Source organism: Pomacea canaliculata, linkage group LG9 (assembly GCF_003073045.1).
Source record: "Pomacea canaliculata isolate SZHN2017 linkage group LG9, ASM307304v1, whole genome shotgun sequence".
NCBI classification, from domain to species: domain Eukaryota; kingdom Metazoa; phylum Mollusca; class Gastropoda; order Architaenioglossa; family Ampullariidae; genus Pomacea; species Pomacea canaliculata.
In genome coordinates, this window is record NC_037598.1 from 23,378,240 (window position 1) to 23,397,280 (window position 19,041).

The 19,041-nt window shown below is 38.7% G+C and overlaps 1 protein-coding gene across 5 annotated transcripts in view; it reads left to right on the forward strand.

Moving 5' to 3' along the window:
* The window catches only part of LOC112571578 (filamin-A-like), an 83,467-nt gene that overhangs the window by 23,500 nt on the left and 40,926 nt on the right, over positions 1 to 19,041 (forward strand). For 3 of the 5 annotated variants that reach the window (XM_025250660.1, XM_025250659.1, XM_025250662.1), the window contains exons 3-22: positions 920 to 1,171; positions 1,519 to 1,616; positions 4,169 to 4,435; positions 4,664 to 4,741; positions 5,119 to 5,281; positions 5,852 to 6,058; positions 7,231 to 7,236; positions 9,725 to 9,862; positions 10,266 to 10,529; positions 10,852 to 11,042; positions 12,319 to 12,576; positions 12,888 to 13,008; positions 13,261 to 13,485; positions 13,992 to 15,128; positions 16,231 to 16,404; positions 16,732 to 16,842; positions 17,167 to 17,379; positions 17,600 to 17,770; positions 18,001 to 18,124; positions 18,653 to 18,806. In XM_025250660.1, coding sequence (XP_025106445.1) covers positions 920 to 1,171; positions 1,519 to 1,616; positions 4,169 to 4,435; positions 4,664 to 4,741; positions 5,119 to 5,281; positions 5,852 to 6,058; positions 7,231 to 7,236; positions 9,725 to 9,862; positions 10,266 to 10,529; positions 10,852 to 11,042; positions 12,319 to 12,576; positions 12,888 to 13,008; positions 13,261 to 13,485; positions 13,992 to 15,128; positions 16,231 to 16,404; positions 16,732 to 16,842; positions 17,167 to 17,379; positions 17,600 to 17,770; positions 18,001 to 18,124; positions 18,653 to 18,806 — 4,352 coding nt within the window. The remainder of the gene's footprint in view (positions 1 to 919; positions 1,172 to 1,518; positions 1,617 to 4,168; positions 4,436 to 4,663; positions 4,742 to 5,118; positions 5,282 to 5,851; positions 6,059 to 7,230; positions 7,237 to 9,724; positions 9,863 to 10,265; positions 10,530 to 10,851; positions 11,043 to 12,318; positions 12,577 to 12,887; positions 13,009 to 13,260; positions 13,486 to 13,991; positions 15,129 to 16,230; positions 16,405 to 16,731; positions 16,843 to 17,166; positions 17,380 to 17,599; positions 17,771 to 18,000; positions 18,125 to 18,652; positions 18,807 to 19,041) is intronic. The other 2 variants (XM_025250661.1, XM_025250663.1) reach the window with 2 other exon arrangements.

A 19,041-nucleotide genomic window follows, 5' to 3' on the forward strand; every position in this document is an offset into this window, starting at 1 on the left:
ATTTTATGTGTAAAGGTTGTTCAAATGTGAACAAATATTTGAGAAAGGTTTTATACAACAGTCATGTAAAAACATTGCCAAACTTGGTCAAAGTTTCCCTGGTTAAGAGAAGCCTTAAGAAAACTGATAACATAGGGCATTGGTAAAATAAAAATGTTTAACAAGCATGGAAAGGACAGTAAATTGAAATGAGAGAAGTAAGATGTTACTATGCTAAGGGCAGATAGGGAGTTACATGACTAGCTTTGTAAACATGCTTTCTAAGAACAGGAACACCATCTAACACAAAAATGGTTGACTTGAAAGGATTTGGGGGTCGCCTTGATTATGCAGTTAGAAAACACATTTATAATGTTTTCTTGTTTACAAGACCTGGATCATTTTGATTGAAACTGATGTTAACTCCTTCATAACACTTCCTTAATAAAGCCTGCTGTAAAATTTGTGCAGAAAATTGATTTTGAAACTTTACAATACTCAAGTTAATGGGAAGCAAACATGTGTGTGTAAATGCATGCATTTTGTTTTTGTTCTTCCTAGAAGGCAAGAGTTTAAATTGTCCCATTAACCGACATCTACCATCCAATATGTTCATTTTTGTAACAAACATGTCAACAGCTCTTCATGACATACTTGTGCTGTTGACACAGGTGTTTGTAATATTGCAGTTTCATGATAGATAAATAGCAGAATTAAAAAAAAAAATTCATTGATGTTTCCAAATGTGCCGTGTCTGTAAAATAGATGTTCTCAAATGTGTATAAAACCAAAAGATAGGTACTTAAGAAAGACAGACCTAAATACTTCATACATGAAATACCTTAAAGTAGTTTATTAGTGCTGCAACTGCAAATGCAAAATAAAGAGAACAATCCATTAATGCATGATAATTAATCTTTTACATTTTGTATTTTTACAGACAGCTCCGACATCGTAGATAAGAAGCTCAAATTGATCCTTGGTTTGATATGGACCCTCATTCTTCACTATTCCATCTCCATGCCTATGTGGGAAGGGGAGGAACCCACCCCTTCAGAGGGCGGTCCCACCCCCAAGCAGCGTCTGCTCAACTGGATCAACAGCAAAGTACCTGACCTGCCCATCAAGAACTTCACCACTGACTGGAATGATGGCCGCGCTATTGGTGCCCTGGTTGATGCCTGCGGACCAGGCAAGTAGATATTATAAGCAGAGTTTCTTCTTAAAAACCAAATTATTGGTAGTTAAAAATGGTTAAAAAAAACTCATATGATGAAATATCTTTGGTAACAAGTTCATTAAATGTCAGAGGTCACTACCACTGTTGTCCTTAGTTACAAATCTTTTTTTTCTTTGTTGACAGTGAGTGCTGTTGCCTCACTTCCTGTAAAAGTGACTTGTGCTTAGATCGGCTGCAAAAAGTGATGACATTTGCAAAAATCATTTCAACCTATTTGTTATCTAAGTGCTGGATGGTCACTTTAACTGTCTTGTTTGTTAAGAAAAGAAAGTGAAGACATTATTTTTCTGTCTTTAAAGGTCTCTGCCCTGACTGGGAAGATTGGGATCCCAAGAAGGCCAAGAACAATGCTAAAGAGGCCATGGATGCTGCTGAGAAATGGCTGGATGTTCCTCAGGTGGGTATTGGCAGTAATTTGCCACCTATGGATAAGACAGCATTCCTCTCACTTCCTGATAACAGAGCTATGGCAAATGGAAAATGCACAAGGAAGGCTTGTTTGATGGGCAGCAGTGCTCCCTGTGTTTATCTGGCAGCTGGATAATCAGATGTGACTTGATCAGGGCTTCTGCCACTGACAGAGGCATGGTATCTGGATGATTAAGTGATAGCCAGAACCAGTGATGAGGATGAAGACGATGGCTGTACCAGAGAATGTTTAGCTATCTAAATTATGGGGAAATTAATGCAGAATAACAAAAGGGAATAAAAAAGATGAAATGCATCTAAGCAGTAGAGAGTTAACCCATATCTTGAAAGTATTGGATGTTAAGCATCCATCCTGGCTATAACAATTGTAAATACAGTTATCAACAAGCAGTCAAAATTTTCCAAAACTTTCAAGTTTCTCATTGTAGTGAGGTACAAAAAGAGTTGATGAACAATGGAGACCAAAACAAGCGACCATAAAAACAATATCAAATTCACTGTGTTGTATTTAAAACATTTTCCAAGCTTAGCTGTGCCAGAGTCAACTGAGTACAGAGAAGCTAAGAACATTTGTTTCTGCAGTTTTGCAATGTTTCATTTTATAACAGAATAGATTTTCCTTTTTTCTAACAATCCCCCTCTCAAATTTGTTAAAAGCAGCCTTGACACTATGTCATAGCATCCTAAAGGGATGCCTTCTTTACTTGCAGTAGGGTGGTGGCTCTTATCTGTGTGGGATGCTCTTCTGATAATCAGCTGTAAACATCTGCTCTCCTTTGGCATTTCTGACCTTCCAGGCATCATGATGCACTCTTATGCATCCCAAACCATCCCCATCCTCTTTGTAGTCTTGTGTAAGGGCATTAGTGTCACTGGGAAAAGGAAAGGAAAATGTTCATGATAGTGGACTACTTTGAAGTTAATATTCTTGCTTGCCTTGTGTTTTACATGTGGACTTAATGTTTACACGCTTTCTAAGCTTTTCTGTGGGGATTAAGGCTAGATAGTCTACTTGCTTGTTTTCATTGGTGAAGTTGCAGCTATTACTAAATCCCTGGCAGTTTTTTCCAGTAAATATAGTGAGCAGAAGGCTCACTCGAAAGGAGACATTTTCTAGTGTGTTTGGGAAGTTTGAAGCTTTTCTTTCTCTCTCCATGGCTGAAGCCCTTTGCGGCAGACAGCATTGATCTTAACTTAAAAAGTTCCCTTGAAAACTGGAAATAGCTTGGCATAATATGTATGTCATTCACTGCTTGCAGGACATTCTCTCTACTCACATGTGTAAGAGCAACATTCTTGAGTGTGGGGCAAAGGGGTCTTAAAATAATATGCAGCATTTTCCATGAGAAAAGGTATCTTGTCAGGTCCACAGGAAAGGAGTGAGCAGAATGTTCCATTTTGGCTAAGCTTAGTAGATTAAGTATAGGAGGTGGCATAGGGATGGAGGGACAGTTGTGAGCTTGTGCAGAACCAGCAAGACAACTTAGCATTTATAGCTCTTTGTCATGATTACTGAGGAGGAATATCCCAGTGGACAGGATGGCATAAGTTTGGAAGGTTGTCTCCTGCTGACTTAAAAAAATAGTTCTTCATTACAAAGGGAAGGAAGTCATGTAGCATGACAGGATGTGTCTGTAGATGTAAGAGAGAGATATGTGCAAATTCTGTGCTATGCCCACAAATGAACTGGTTGAAATGATCATTTTTCATATTCCCACAAAGTCTGTTTGAAAACAAAAGCATCCCCTCCAAAAGAGGCACACAGAATATGTTTCCGCTAACTTTCAGAAATGTATAAAATTTTTAAAAAGTTATTTTAATATTTTATATATGTGTGTGTGTGAGTATGTATGGGTCTGTTAATGCTTCTAGGGATTACATTTTGTTGCTTGTGCACTGTGTATTATCCATATGCATTTCCTACCCAGGCCCCACCATTTGGAATTCTCTTCTTCTTTCTCTTTGAGCTGTGTCTACTTTTGAAGCCGTCAGCTATGGGTTCAAATCCCATCTCTTTAAGAAATATCTTGTTTAATCAAAACTACTCCTTAGCAACATAAAATATTGAAAACAGATAGGTCCCATAGAAAATATATGGACCTACATCCTTCATCAGGAGACCCATGTATTTTTGGCACTCTGTGCTACTAGGGGTGTTCCACCCACTTCTCAAATCTTCATCTATGCACTATTTTTGTCATCTGTTTGTCAACACTTATGTTTATTATATGGTTGACTGTTGGTTTGTTTGTTGTCTTCTGTGTGCAGTGCATTGAACTATCCACATGGGAAAATGCACTTTCCAATTCTTCTTCTTCTTCTTTTTTTGCATGCATGTTATGTGCTGTTAACGAGTTTAAGTTTTGATGCTTGGAAAATGTTCTCAGTCCTTTGATTTGTTTCTGTCATTTTGTTGGTAGTGGATGGCTTTTATCTCCCCTTGGAAGTGCGTAGACATTTTCATGAGCTATAATTACATGAATTTGTTTATTGATATATGTTGTGGTCTTTCTGTCGCAGCTTATCAAGCCAGAGGAGATGACCAGCCCCAATGTGGATGATCTCTCCATGATGACATACCTCTCGCAGTTCCCTAATGCCAGGCTCAAGCCTGGTGCACCTGTTCGTCCCCGTGTCAATCCTGCTCGTGTGCGTGCCTATGGTCCTGGACTTGAGCCCACTGGCAACCAAGTTGGAGCACCAGCTCGCTTCACAGTCGAGACATTCTCAGCTGGAAAGGGTGCCCTGGAGGTCGCTGTCCTAAACCCCAAAGGTGTCAAAGAACCTGTAAGTATAGCCTTTGGATGGTTCTAGAAAAATTAAAAAAATTATTAAGAATATACTCAAAAAAGAAAGTGAATGTGTATTTTTGAACAAAACATTTGCCTAAACATTTTTACATGTTTTATAATCCTTTTAAATCAATTTTTTCCTGATGTAACTGATACTTTTATACTGCTATTTATTCATTTTATGATTATGTTGTTCTTACGTATGTTTCTTTCTGTGTTTCAGTGTGAAATGATCTTCAACAGTGATAGGAACATGACCTACTCCTGTGTTTATGTACCAAGCATGGAGGGAGAATATCGGGTGTGTTGAAGAGACACTTGTTTGAAAAAGAAATCTTTCAGAGCCATTAATTTTTTTTTTTGCTGACATGTTTGTAACAGTAAACATTTATCTGACTTTATGAGAGTGACAATGATAATGAACAACTTTATTGCTGCCTGTGGGAAATTATACTCGAGAAGTGTGCTCAGATACAAAAAATAAAACAATAAACAAAACAAGTGTTAGTTACAAGATAACAATTATGACAAGATAAGGATAAAGTTGTGCATCATAGAAAACTTAAAAAGATATGCAGGAGGAGAGCACTTTACTAGTATTTATTTAAGGTTATCAACAATCAGAAGTTGTGATGCTTGTCTTTAACAAATGCTTGTTGCTGATATAACTCTTTTCAGGTGATCATCAAGTTTGCTGTGAAGGAGATTCCCAAAAGCCCATTCAAAGTCGTTGTGGAGGGTGCTGCAGGTGATGCTACCAAAGTTACTGCCAAAGGTCCTGGTATTGAGAAGACTGGTGTTGTGGCCACTAAGAAGACCTATTTTGAGGTGTACACCAAAGGTAAAAAGCAAACAAGTGTTATGTCACGGTGTTGTTTTCTCATGCTGTGTGCAGGATCTGTATTTCTGGTGTAATAGCAATTGCTGGTTCACCACAGTCCTGTAATATGTATAAACCATGCAACACAAGGAGGAAAGAGTTTATCCTGCACTTGCCCATCCCAAGAACAACAAAGCAGCCCTGCTGGATTGATTGCACTTGGTGCACACTTTGCACAAGAGTTGTTCTGTAGAAATGTATTCATGCTCTTGGACTGCCACAAGGATGCAACAAAAGGGAGACAACCTCTCATCCTACTTGTAGTTCTTGCAAACACGCATTCATGTCACACAGTTGAATGCAGACTGAAATGTGCATTTGTAAATAAATGATTACAGGCACAGACAAACCATGGGGAAAACCTTTTAGTAAATATTTTATTTGATCTTGAATGGTGTTAAGAAATTTTTATTTTTTTATTACGAAAAATATTGTCAGGTTAAAAATTAAATAATGTTTCACTTTGGAAAATCTTGTTTTTTTAAAAAAAAAAAATGTTACCACTGCTTCTATTTTGTTTTGCTTCCTCAGGTGCTGGGAAGGGCAATGTTGATGTGGTAATTTTGGATCCACATGGCCGCAAAGACACTGTCCGACCTAGCATTCAGCCAGTTGCTGGCAAGGAAGGAACATTCTTGGTTGAGTATATTGCCATCGAGCAAGGCCTTCACTCTGTCAACATCTTCTTTGCTGGTTCACAAATTCCCAACAGTCCTTTCGGGGTCCAGGTTGCACCTCGTAAGTTTTTTTAAATTCCTTTTTAGTTATCTGTTTGAATTCGGCTGGTTTTCTTTAAAAGGTTTTTGACTTTGGTTTTATGTTGCATTTGTTCGTAGTAGTATTACTACTAGTATCCGTAGACGTTTCTCAATCCCACCACCGTTATTTATTTTTTTGGATAGTTTATTATCTTGTAAGGCATTTTATGAGGCATTATGACCAGAAATATGATGTCCTTAGTTTGTGAATTCAAGATATTAGGCTCATAAATCTGTCTTTTTCAGTTTCGGCACTTTTCTGATAAATGCTATTGTCATTCATTAATAAAAACAATCCATATTTTTTTGTAGCTATTACTAAATTTTTATTTGCAAATTGTGAAAGGAAATCAAAGTACTAAGATATAGGACAAGTTTCCATTTGCAAGCTGCCTTCCAATCATAGAACCAGAAACAGAATATTAAAGTCAAAGGCAACATCTTATGCAGGAATCACTGTCATAACCATTGCCAGTGGGATTAAGAATGAAGATCTTTATACTTTCCATGTAAAGCCATCAGCACACTATAGCCATATCTTGTATAAATGGTTCAAAATTCCTGAACACATATTTAAGCAGGTTTTGTTTTTCTTTTTTTTTTTTGAGAGAGAGCTTTTATTATTTTTTTTCGATTCACACACTTAGTTTCAAAGGCACATGTAGATATGTGTAACTCTGTGTGCATGTAGTTCATAAAGGTGGGGCAATGTAATTAAGGTAACAAGTCTATTTCATGTGCTTCATTGTCACCAAACTTTCGTCATGGGTAGAACTGACAACAACAGTGTAACAGTAGAAATAACAGAATAGTGCTTGTAGTAATAAACTGGATGAGCTTGAATTTAGAGAGTTTAGGAAGAACATATAACTGCTGTCATTGTAGGTTGTGGCATACGTCTGGAGCTGCAAGCTATATTTTTCTTTATCTTTTCTAGAGAATGGTTAACAAGCATTATTGTACACTAGGTACTCAGTTGTCATAATCTTAGAAAATTAATTTCATAGTGCCAGTTGTGTGGTGTTGGGCATAGTTTGTGGTGTGGGAGATGCTGTAGTTGTATTTCTGCAAATGATAGTAGATAAATTTGCTTGGGGCCTGGATGTTAGATTTGCATTTTTACATTTTCTTTCATTTATTTTATTTGTGCAGCAAAGAGTGAGTAGTTTGCATTTTGATGGTACTTGTTTTGTGTCTTGAGTCTGTCTTTATTTTATGCTTGCCTTCCCCTTTCTTTATCTTTTATTACTTAATGTAAAGAAATGGCTAGAGAAGTTATGTGTTGGAAGAGAGGGAGAGGAAGAAAGAATTAGGCCAGGGGAAAATAAAAAAACAAGATGTTTTCAATTTTTCAACATCCATATACAAAATTCATTATTTTTATATATATCTATAGTTGACGATAAAAGCTATAACATTTTTTTTTTAAAAACCCAGAAAAATGTACACCTCTGCGCCTTAATTTTTGTCTTGGTAATGATATATCTTGATACTGTACATGGCTGTAAATCTGAACAATTTCTTTGCATGCTTCACTGAAATTTTTATGGGTCAGGTGCCCATGGCCAACTGACTGACTGACATTTAAGTGTTGCCCATGTTGTTTATCACACTTGAGCTGCTTTTTGTAGATTTGTTGTTGTTGGTTTTTTTTTTTTACATTTTTCTAAAGCATGATGAGGAAAGTACTTCTTCTGTTGTTGTCAAGAGTTGTTATTACTGTCAGTGGCTATTTTTAACAATAAGTCTGTTATCCCACTTAAAGGAATGCAATCATGACAAACTAATTTTTATTATCTTTGAATTTATCAGTGTTGTAATATTTAACATACATCTGATTAAGGGAAATGGTGGAAACATGGCAGAAAGGATAGTTCTCTTGAAAGTTATCAGGAAAATCAAATAATATGTGACTGACAGCCTCAAAGATATAGACTATAAGGAACTATGAATAATTAAATAGGAACAACAAGCAGAAAAGGTTGATGAATAGAAATAGATTACAGGGAAAGAGAGCAGACAATTATGACCAATAATTTCAAAGTAACAAGGGGACACTATTAATGGATTAAATCAGTAGCTTCTTTTTCCAAGACCTAAAATGATATCACTCTGCATAAGTCCTTTATTGCTACACTTTCAGATATTTCTTTGCTCTGAACATCTGCAGTACTATCAGCAACCATGACATCAGCAGTCATATGATACCATGCAGTAGTTGTAGTGATAGTATATGTTGCTTATGCTATAAAGTATTAATGGCAGCTTCTCAGCTTAAATCTGTGCAGGGCTTCTGCTTACGCAAAAAATTGTGTACAGTACGCATTAAAAGTTCGGAGGACCTCTTCAATTTTCGTCAATGGGGTCCCCTTCAAATTTGGGCGAAGAACAGGAACCCCTTAAAAATCTGAAGAAGGGGTCCCTGGGACCCCAAAGAATTTAGCCTTAGCAGAAGCCCTGCTGTGTATCATATACTGCTGAAGCTATCACAATACAGTCCATATACCTGATTTCACAAATGAAACATAAAAATATCCATGCATATCAATTACAAATTTATCACAATTCCATAAATTATGATTATCAGCAATATTTCATAATGTTCATTTCTTTTTCATTCATCTGTCTTAAGCATGTGGAAGAGCGCATGGAAATTTATTTTTCATTGACTCATACAAAAGTGTCGACATACATAATCAGTGTAGTATACCATTGACTTTACCACTCATCGAAACTTTGTAACATTTGAAAACACAACCTTTATCATGTGTACAGGCTTGATTGTGTGTCACATGTCGTAGATGTACATGTTCAATGGCAAAGCTGAAGATTCGTGAGTTGTGAACTTACAAACTCACATACACCTTCAAAAATTTATCTTCCCTTTTCCACCTATTAATTTTGTGTAAATTTTGAAAATACTTTTTTCTTCTATTGTTATTGATTTATGTTTTTGCATGAAATAAATAGCTGCTAGTGACCTCTCAGATGTCTTCACATGTATCCCTGGCCAGTTGTCCCTGACCCTAATAGCATTCAGTTCATTGTCTTCACATTCTTTGGTTGTTACTTCTTCCATGGCTTGCATCATTGTCTCTAGCACTTTTGGAATTCACATGAAAATCTGTCTGGAACCACCTTTTAACATTTGCATACAGCCTCTGCATGTCAGCTAAAGAGTCACCTTCACTTCTGTAATCCGTCGAAAAAGTGGTGGATTTAAAAATTCACTCAAATGATTAATATTCATTGAAAGCTGATATAAGTAGTACAAAAGTATACAAATGCCAAACTATATAATTATTTAGTGTGCAATTTTAAAGAAATAAAGACATAAAATTAAGTAAGTTTTAGCATATTTTTTTGGTATTGCAATACAAAGTTTTTAGCATCATTCTGAAGACTGTTAACTTCCATGTTTTTCCCATCATTATATTCAGCATTTCCATTAGAATCTGACATTTCGTTTCACCAATAACTATAATAAAGAAGGTTTCACCGATATTAAAAAATTAGTAAACATAACAAGACCTTCATGCCTTACAATATACTAGACAAGAGCATTATGTTATGTATCATGTTAATGCAATATACATGAAAAGTTATGTGTATTCTTTATGACAACCTACTTTCATCTTCTAAACAGCATCTAATGCCAAAGCTTGCTATGCAACTGGACGTGGCATACAGCCTCGTGGCATTCGTGTCAAGGACAACGCAGACTTTTATGTTCACACTAAAGGAGCTGGTGAGGGCGAAGTATCCGTCAACATCATCGGCCCAGGTAAGCTTTCTGGTGGCAGTGCTTTTAGTTCCGTGCAGGGTTCTTTTGACTAGTGTGAAGAACAAGATCCAAGAGGTGTTAATACAATCAACACAACTTACAGATTGGTGAGAGTGATTTCTTTATACATGAGGCTATATCTTTGTTATCAGGACCCTGGACTTTATATTTTCAAATAAAGCAGATTTTTCATTTCATCATACGACTCATAAGATTTACATTAGCACATTATTATGTGTTTAAAGAGTAACATATGAAGTTCTTATACTTAATAAACCTTGTGCCCACTGATGTCTTAATTACCTCATTCCCTTTATCTTCACTTGACAAGTTTATCATATTCTGGATTTCTCATGCCTCTCAGTTTACTGATAAAGATCCTGTAAAAACTTTTCCTTGATAGGAGGCTCAGAGGAGAAGTGCAAGATACGGAAGTTGCCAGATCAGCCTGATGTGTGGGAGTGTATCTATGTGCCTTCAAAGCCTGGCAACTATATCATCAATGTCACCTTTGGTGAGCAGCACATTTCCAAGAGCCCCTTCAAGGTTGAGGTTGGCCCAGTTTGGTCCAGCAAGATCGTGGCCTTTGGCCCTGGTCTTGAGGGCGGCGTTGTGAACCAGCCAGCTATCTTCACTGTGGAGACCAATGGGGAAGTGGGTGCCCTCGGTGAGTAGTGTTGCTGTATGTGGCCTGGATACACAATGTCTAAAGAAAATGATCAATTTTGTGCATGTTTGTGGGTGTGTGCAATCATCTGCATGCCTATATGCATTCATGTTGTATGTATATGTATATGTGTGTCTATATGTGTGTGAGGTGCAGTAGAAGCAGAATATGTATCCAGATGTGTGTTTAATTTTTTCTTTTAGAGACAGACGCTAACAACACTAAGTTTGTTAGTGCATTGAAATTTCAGTCAAACGACATCATAAATGAAAAATACACAGCAGATTGTGGTATAAACATGCCTGTCTTTGTTGTACTGTAGGCTTCTCCATTGAGGGCCCCTCTCAGGCCAAGATTGACTGCAAGGACAATGGTGATGGTTCTGCTGATGTGACCTACTGGCCAACTGTGCCTGGTGAATATGCTGTGCATATCCTGTGCAATGACCAGGACATTCCAAAATCTCCCTACATGGCAAACGTCGTACCTGCTTCGGACTTCAATGCATCACGGGTATGTACTCAGGGAATCTGATATTTGGCTGTGAGAGTAATTGTTGGCAATGTTACAAGAAACAGCAGGATTCTAGCTAACTGAAAGTTTCAACAGCTCATGGCTCTTCTTACTAATACTTTCCATTTTTGTCAATTAACATTTCTTAAAAATTCTTCTTCTTTCTGTAACATTTTTTTTATTTTGTTAAAATCATTTTCTTTCTATTATCCATTATTCTTCAAAGTATTGCTTTCTTTTGACAACATAATGTGCATGATTAGAAATGTTTCAAATGACTTCTGGAAAAAAGATGATGTTTATAATAATATCCTATTTTTAATACAGTCAAATCTCCCTACTATGCCACCTACCGGGACCGAGCAAAAGTGGCATAGTAGGGAGAGTGGCATAGTAGAGAGGGTTCGTAAAAACGGCTTTATTTGCTCAAGTTACCCGTCAGTCCAAAGCAGGGGTGGGCAATTAATTTTCCCAAGGGGCCGCATGAGAAATTGGGATGGTTTTAGAGGGCCGGACTAATATAGTTAACTCAGTTTTACCTAATACTGTATGTATAGTATATATACTGGCGGGCAGGCCGGTCAGAGACAGGAGGCCTTTGCCCAGGTCTGGTCCAAAGCTCTCAAGAATCGTCGGCTTCGCTAGCTGTCTCCTCTCATTCTCCCCCTCACCTCTTCTTCCTCCACCCCTCCCAACCACATCCGCGCACCTGCATCCTGTCGCTAGTCGACCCCCTCACACCTTCCCTCTGTCACGTGGCTGTCACCCGGCCAGCGACCACCCCCCCCCACATTGCCAGCCTCCACCCTCCCTGTGTGCATGCTATGTTCCATCCCCACTAACAGCGATGTCCCACACTACCATACAGTATAATAGTCGAGCACTGCGCGGAATTTCACAACTTGTGTCTTTTAACAGTCACAAAAAGTGGCATAGTAGCGAGAGTCTGTGGTGGCATAGTAAATTTTTTTTTACATTGAATTTATAGTCGGGACCGAGCAAAAGTGGTATAATACCGAGAGTGGCATAGTAGCGGGGTGGCATAGTAGGGAGATTTGACTGTATATGCCTTTCTACCTTCTAATGATGTATTTAGTATGAAATAATTTCAACTCCTTTGTAAAAAATATTAAGAAATAAGGAAAAAACATGGAAACACAACCATTATGCATAAAAGACCCACCTTCTTTATTTAAGACTATAAAAGGGATGCAAACTTCCATAGAGACAACAACACTCAAAAGATTGTCTTATGCACCTATTTGTTTTTAAACAGGTGATTGCTAAAGGGCCAGGTCTTGAGAAAACAGGTGTAGTGGCAAACAAATGGGCAGAATTTACTGTTGACACACGCGCAGCTGGCAAGGCCACCCTGAACATTACTTGCTTCGATGTGGAATACAAAGCAGTGGAAGTTCAAGTGAAAGACAACCGTGATGGGACCTACTCCTGCAAATACATGCCCACTCGCAATGTTAAGCATACAGTGTCCATCACTTATGGCTCTGTGGCAATACCCAACAGTCCTTTCAGGGTGAGTTTACCTTCTGCTGGTAGGAAAATTCTGTTACTAGCCATTTGACTTTGTTTAGAGATTTAGAATGAATTCACACTTCAGTGGCTTCCATAGTACATCTGCATGTAAAAAAAGTCTGCAAGTTATTTGCGTTAATTAAAATCCAGTATTTCTTTTCCTTGGCATTCCTAATCTAATTATCTAAAAATTCTCTGGAGTATTTCTCTAATTTCTTCGCAGTTTACAAGATCATAGTTGAACAGGAAGAGTAACTTGGTTGCCTTATTCTCTTTGGGGTAAATGAAAAATGTGATTGTTGATTTCACCAGGTGTATGTTTCTGAACCAACAAACCCAGCAAAGGTGAAAGTGTATGGTCCAGGAATAGGTAAGGATGTCAAGACATTCGCCAAGACCTACTTTGTGGTTGACTGCAAACAGGCAGGACCTGGTGAGTTTCGTCTGATTTTTCATTTTATCTTGTGAATTAAAATTCACATCTATCAATTTTCTAATTACTTGTTCTTTTAATCTACTCATCCTATCTGCTAATAGCCTATCTACAGTCTGCTGCTGGCTGCATCTAGCCATCATTCTACTGGTTAGTCTTGGATACAATGTTTATTTTCCACCGTTTATGTCGACATGCAGTGTTTCTCTGTTTACTTTGGTCCAATGTTTTGTTGACCATTTGTGACAACAGGTGATGTTGCCGTGGGACTGACTGATGAGCGTGGTATGGATGTGCCAGTAAACACCATCGATAATCAGGATGGAACTTTCACTGTAGAGTATGAGGCAAAGTCACCAGGAATATACACTGTTATTGTCCTCTTCGCTGATAAGGAGATTCCTCAGAGTCCCATCAAAGTCAAGATTGAGGCAAGCATTGATGTCAGTGGCATCAAAGTGGAGGGCCTTGAGCCAAGTAAGTTTTATCTTTATTGTTGTTTATCTTATCTTGCTCAAAGAGCTGGAAGAAGGCTTCAACCCTTAGATGATATGTGAGTTGAGATTAAATCAAATTGAAAGATACTTGGATTGGTTGGGAAATGGTACAGGAAGCTGTCTTAACTCTTAAAAAGAAATCTTCATTTTCTTGTACAGGAGCTGAGCAATGCAGGGTATATGTACAGTGATCTTTATGTTTGGAACATAAAGAATATACATGCTTATGGAGAAAATGGAATGTGAGGGATCATGTTTTGGCTGTAATGGGGTAATGGCTTAACTTTAAAAAGCTTTCAGACTCTCAATGGTCACTGACTCAGACGTAGAATATTTGTTTTAAGGGTGACTCCATTTAGAAAATATCTCTGAAGCTTGGTGGCTGTATTCTAAATGGCAGATGGTTGATGTAGAGTTCATAGTCTGTCAGTGCTTATTGCTGAACAGCTAATTATTAGGTCTGTACCCTTATTTCTGCTTTCAAAGAAATTCGTGTCGGCACGCAACGGCAGGCCACTATCAAAGTACCTCCCAAGCTGCCAAAAGCGGCAACACAAATGACCATCACTACACCTAGTGGTCAGGTAGTGGATGTGCCTGTGAAGGATCTGCCAGACAAAAAAGTGGCACCCTTCGTTCTGCAGGAACCAGGCCCTCACAAAATTGATATCACCTATGGAGGTCTTCCTGTCAAAGACTCTCCTTTTAAAGTTGATGCTATCCCTGATGTTGGTGTGCCCAAGGTGAAAGCATATGGCCCAGGACTGACAAGTGGGGAGGCTACTGTGCCTGCACAGTTCACTGTTGATTCCCGTGAGGAGACAGTGCCTGGCAAACTTGGTGTGACCATCCAGGGCCCCAAGGAGCCAAAAGTAGACATAGCTGACAAAGGAGATGGCACTTGTGGTGTCACTTACTTGCCCCAAGTTCCTGGTGACTACAAGATCAATGTTACCCATGCTGACAGACCCATTCCTGGATCGCCATTTACTGCCAAGATAAAGCCTGAATCACCACCTAAGGTTAAGGCCTCTGGCCCAGGTCTCACAACTGGGGAGGCCAATTCCCCAGCCAAGTTCACCATTGATGCCCGTGAGGAGACCAGGCCTGGTGACCTAGGTGTGACAGTCCAAGGCCCCAAGGAACCAAAGATAGATATTGTAAACAATGGAGATGGCACCTGTGGTGTTTCATATCTGCCAGTTGTCCCTGGAGACTACAAGGTGAATGTTACACATGCCAATCGACCAATCCCTGGCTCGCCATTCACCGCCAAGATCAAACCAGAGAGTGCTGTTCCTAAAGTTAAGGCATATGGGCCTGGGCTGACTGGTGGAGAGGCCAACAAACCTGCCGAATTCACCATCGACACACGTGAGGAGACACGACCTGGAAATTTGGGAGTCACTGTGGAAGGACCCACAGAATCGAAGATTGATGTCAAGGACAATGGAGACGGAACATGTGGCGTTACTTACACACCCACCGTTCCTGGTGACTACAAAGTCAACATTACACATGCCAACAAACCCATCCCTGGCTCACCGTTCACCGCTAAGATCAAGCCAGCAACACTTGATGTCAGTGGGGTCAAAGCTTATGGACCTGGGCTTTCTCCTGAGGGTAATCATGCTGTGCATGATGTGACGCCATGTTCTACCCCCTCTTGATGCTTGAAACGTGGAGTGATGTCCCTTTTAACTCTCCTAGCCATATCTGAAATCTCCCACATCCCAACAACCTCCTACTGCTTTTTTTTTAACAATGAAAGTGCTGGCATGCCTAGGCCCCTTGTTAGCCCGACAGACTGCAGGAAAACTGCAATGTAACGCATTTCCTGCTGCTTGATTTTTTTTTTTTAACTGTCCTCAGCAGAGCATAATGCAAAACAACACTAATCATTAAGATGTTCTTAAATATTGTTATTAACTTGTGTACTCAAAGCATGATTGGTATAGCTACTTCAGTTATAGTAAGTTTCTTGTTGTGGTCACAGCTAGTGAACTATGTTTTGCAACATTTTATAGGTGAAGTTATTCCTGCTTCTTAAGCTGATTTATTTTCTGAGGTAATTTTGTGTAGGTGCACTTGTGTATCTCATTTTATAACTACAAACTTGCAACAGAAAAAATGCAGCAGATTTGTTGTTGTTACATTTTACACTTTTCTGTATTGCGCATACTACAGAAAAGGCTGTTCAATATGTCAATAATGAAGCTAACAACTAACAGTGTTTTCTGGATGCTTTGCTGCCCATGGTATTGGAAAATTTGTAAAACAACTGTGTATTAATATGTTCATTATTTTTTGCTCATTCACCTTATATACCGTGTTGAAATATTTGACAAGGAACATTGGATTGATTATTGATAGAAAATGTACTTTGTATGGTTTGTGTATTTGTGTGGTATGATGTGTGTGTGTGTGTGTGATGCAATGTGTTGTGTGTATGTGTGCGTGAAGTGTTATGCATACATCAGTGTCCATCAATTTAAAGCTAAAAATAGTAATGGACAAAAATGATAATTTTTAGAGTTGCAGAACACTGGCTAATTTGGGCGGCTACTTTTTGTTTATATCCTACATGTTTGGTAGATGCTTTTCTAGACTTGCTAGTCATCAGTTGATCATCATTGTCTTATCTAATTTTATATTTAATCAGAAACACAATTATCTTTTAAAAATGATTGCTACTTTACCTTCTGTTTCTTCTTCTTTATCCCAGGAGTGTTTACAGAGGCATTAACAGAGTTCACAGTAGATGCCAAGTCTGTCACGACAACTGGTCAGGGTCAGGTCAAGGCCATTCTTACAACCCCTTCAGGCCGAAGAATGGAGACAATCGTGAAGAATAAAAAGGATGGAACATACCCTGTACTCTACACCCCTATGGAACAAGGTGGATAGATGTCTTTGCAGTCTTGTTTGTAATGACTGAAAAATATCTTAGCATTCTACATTGCCTCTTTGAATCTTGATAAAAATAATGTAAATGTGATGTTAAAAAGCAGACACATTTCAAAACATGGCCTTTTGTTGGTGTTTCAAGGATGACATAATATTTTGATCACATTTTCCATTTGTTTTCAAAAGTAATAGTTATATGAATATTACCCAATAAATGGACATACTCCCCCAGTGTATTGCCAGAGTTAACTGTTGGGTGTATGATGACATCATCTCTAGATTGCTAGACTGCATTCATCATTCAGTATGATGTCTACAGGGCCTCAGACTTTGGATGTCACATATGAAGACATCCCAATCCCTGGCAGCCCATTCAAAGTCAATGCTGTTCCTGGCAATGATCCCAGCAGAGTCCGAGCTTATGGACCAGGTGAGTAATTATTGCTTGAGCCAATTTTCCAATACTTCACTTCTGTCACTTCATTAATAATATTATACAACATGAATCAGAATAAGAGTAAGGACTCACGATGAGACATTACATGAAACTCATAAAATGCGGCTTCAGTGGTGTTAGCAGAATGAAAAGGTTGTCCAGTTGCGTCAATTACAGGAAGGTAATATGCAAATTTGCATACCCACAAATGTGCACACACTCTCACACACACACACATACACACACTGTGTTTGTTTGTTTTTTTTCTCAAGATTTTACCAAAAATCAACAAAATGCTTGATATTTAATGTCATGAAGGTCTTGAGGGAGGCTACACCAACCAGCGGGCAGTGTTTACTGTGGACATGAAGGGAGCTGGCAAGGGAGGCTTGGGCCTGGGTATTGAGGGACCTGTGGAGGCCAAGATAAACGCTCGCGACAATCGGGACGGCACCTGTGAAGTAGAATACTTCCCAACCAAACCTGGCAACTACAACATCACTGTCAACTTTGCTGATAAACCCATCCCAGGTCTTACATTTTAGAGATCTTGTGTTTGACTGGTTTTCAGACTGTTCACAGAGACTGTCTATGGGATGTGTCTGAAAAATAGGTTTAGAGATAATTCCCTCCAAGAAAAAGTAATTCACCTGGTTATTCTTACTTGTGAAACTTCATTGAGTACCAATGAAATTGGAAGTATAAAATGTTTCATGTTGTTGAACATAAGGAACTTTCTTTTTGTAAACAGACAGCCCATTCAAAGTGAGGATCCAGAATCCTGTGGATGCTAGCAAGGTGCAGTGCTATGGCCCTGGTTTGGATGCCAAAGGTGTGGTGGCAGGTGTTCCTGTCTCTTTCACTGTTGATGCTACAGAGGCAGGAGAAGCTCCTCTGCAGGTGACCTACACTGACCAGACAGGTAATTTAAAAACACATTTGAAAACATTATGCATGAAGTCTGCATGTATGAGTATGAAATGGATCATTGGAAGAGAGGCAAGGTGTCAAATATTCTAAATGAATCAAATACTAAAATAACAGGCGCAGAGTGAAACAACTCTTGTAACTTGTGCTGTAGCAGAATTGTGGATTTTTACAAGCAAGATAAGAGTAGTTTGAATTCAAATACCTGCCTGCATCTGTTCACAGGTGCCACCCGTCCAGCTGAGGTGGTTCCTGTACAGGAAGGTATTTTCCAGGCCACCTATTTGGCTGTAGCAGAGGGCAAGTGCAAGATTGATGTCAAGTATGGTGGCTCAGAGGTTCCTGGCAGGTGAGAATCATGTGAATTCAGAACTTCTTTTGGTCATTATGTTGGTTTAGGCAGGAGAGATAAGGCACCTTTTAATTCACTGTTTATGGGGAGAAACAATTCACATGGGTGAGAAATTCTCAAAGTTTGAAGCTTTGCTCACTGAATGCTTCTTGATACTGTTGTTGTAATGTTAGAGCATTTTTTTTCAAAGAATGCATCTGTTTTCTGCAACAATGTATAAAACACTTGTTTCTTCTAGTATCTTAACTTCAGTGATGTCATAGAGGCTGTCCCAGCTAGATAAGTACTGACACTAGTGAAAATCCTATTAATGATTAAAATAAACCATATAGAGTGCGTTTCCCTGTTTGGCAGCAACCTCAGTGGCCTTCAACAAAAGAGCAACACGAGAAGCAAAGATAGTTGTACAGTTGTTAACTACAAAGAAATACCCCAAAAGAAAAATATCACCAGGAAATTATACAAGTCTTGTCCTTATTACCTAAAACCTTTGTGCCACACCAATACTTGTTGTTCTAATTACAGCCCATTCCAGACACGCGTATTGCCAGGTGTTGATGCAAGCAAAGTAAAGGTGACTGGACCAGGTGTGTCTGGTGCCATCCCTGCTAGTCTGCCGGCCCAGTTCACCATTGACACCCGTGAGGCTGGTATTGCAGACCTAGAGTGCGTTGTTCAGGTAAGGTTCACTTAAGGGGTGTTGACATGCAGCTTGTGTATCTGTAATTATGTGTAATTTGTTTTGAAAATTTAGTGTATTGTTTCATAAATTATGTTCCACCGTTTTTAGAACTGGCCTGTAAACAAACATTTTCTGTACCATTGTCGTTGACTGCTCAATATTTTTTTGATATTATTATTTTAGGTTTGCAAATATTTACTAATTAAATTGCGTCGAGAAGTGTAGATTAAAA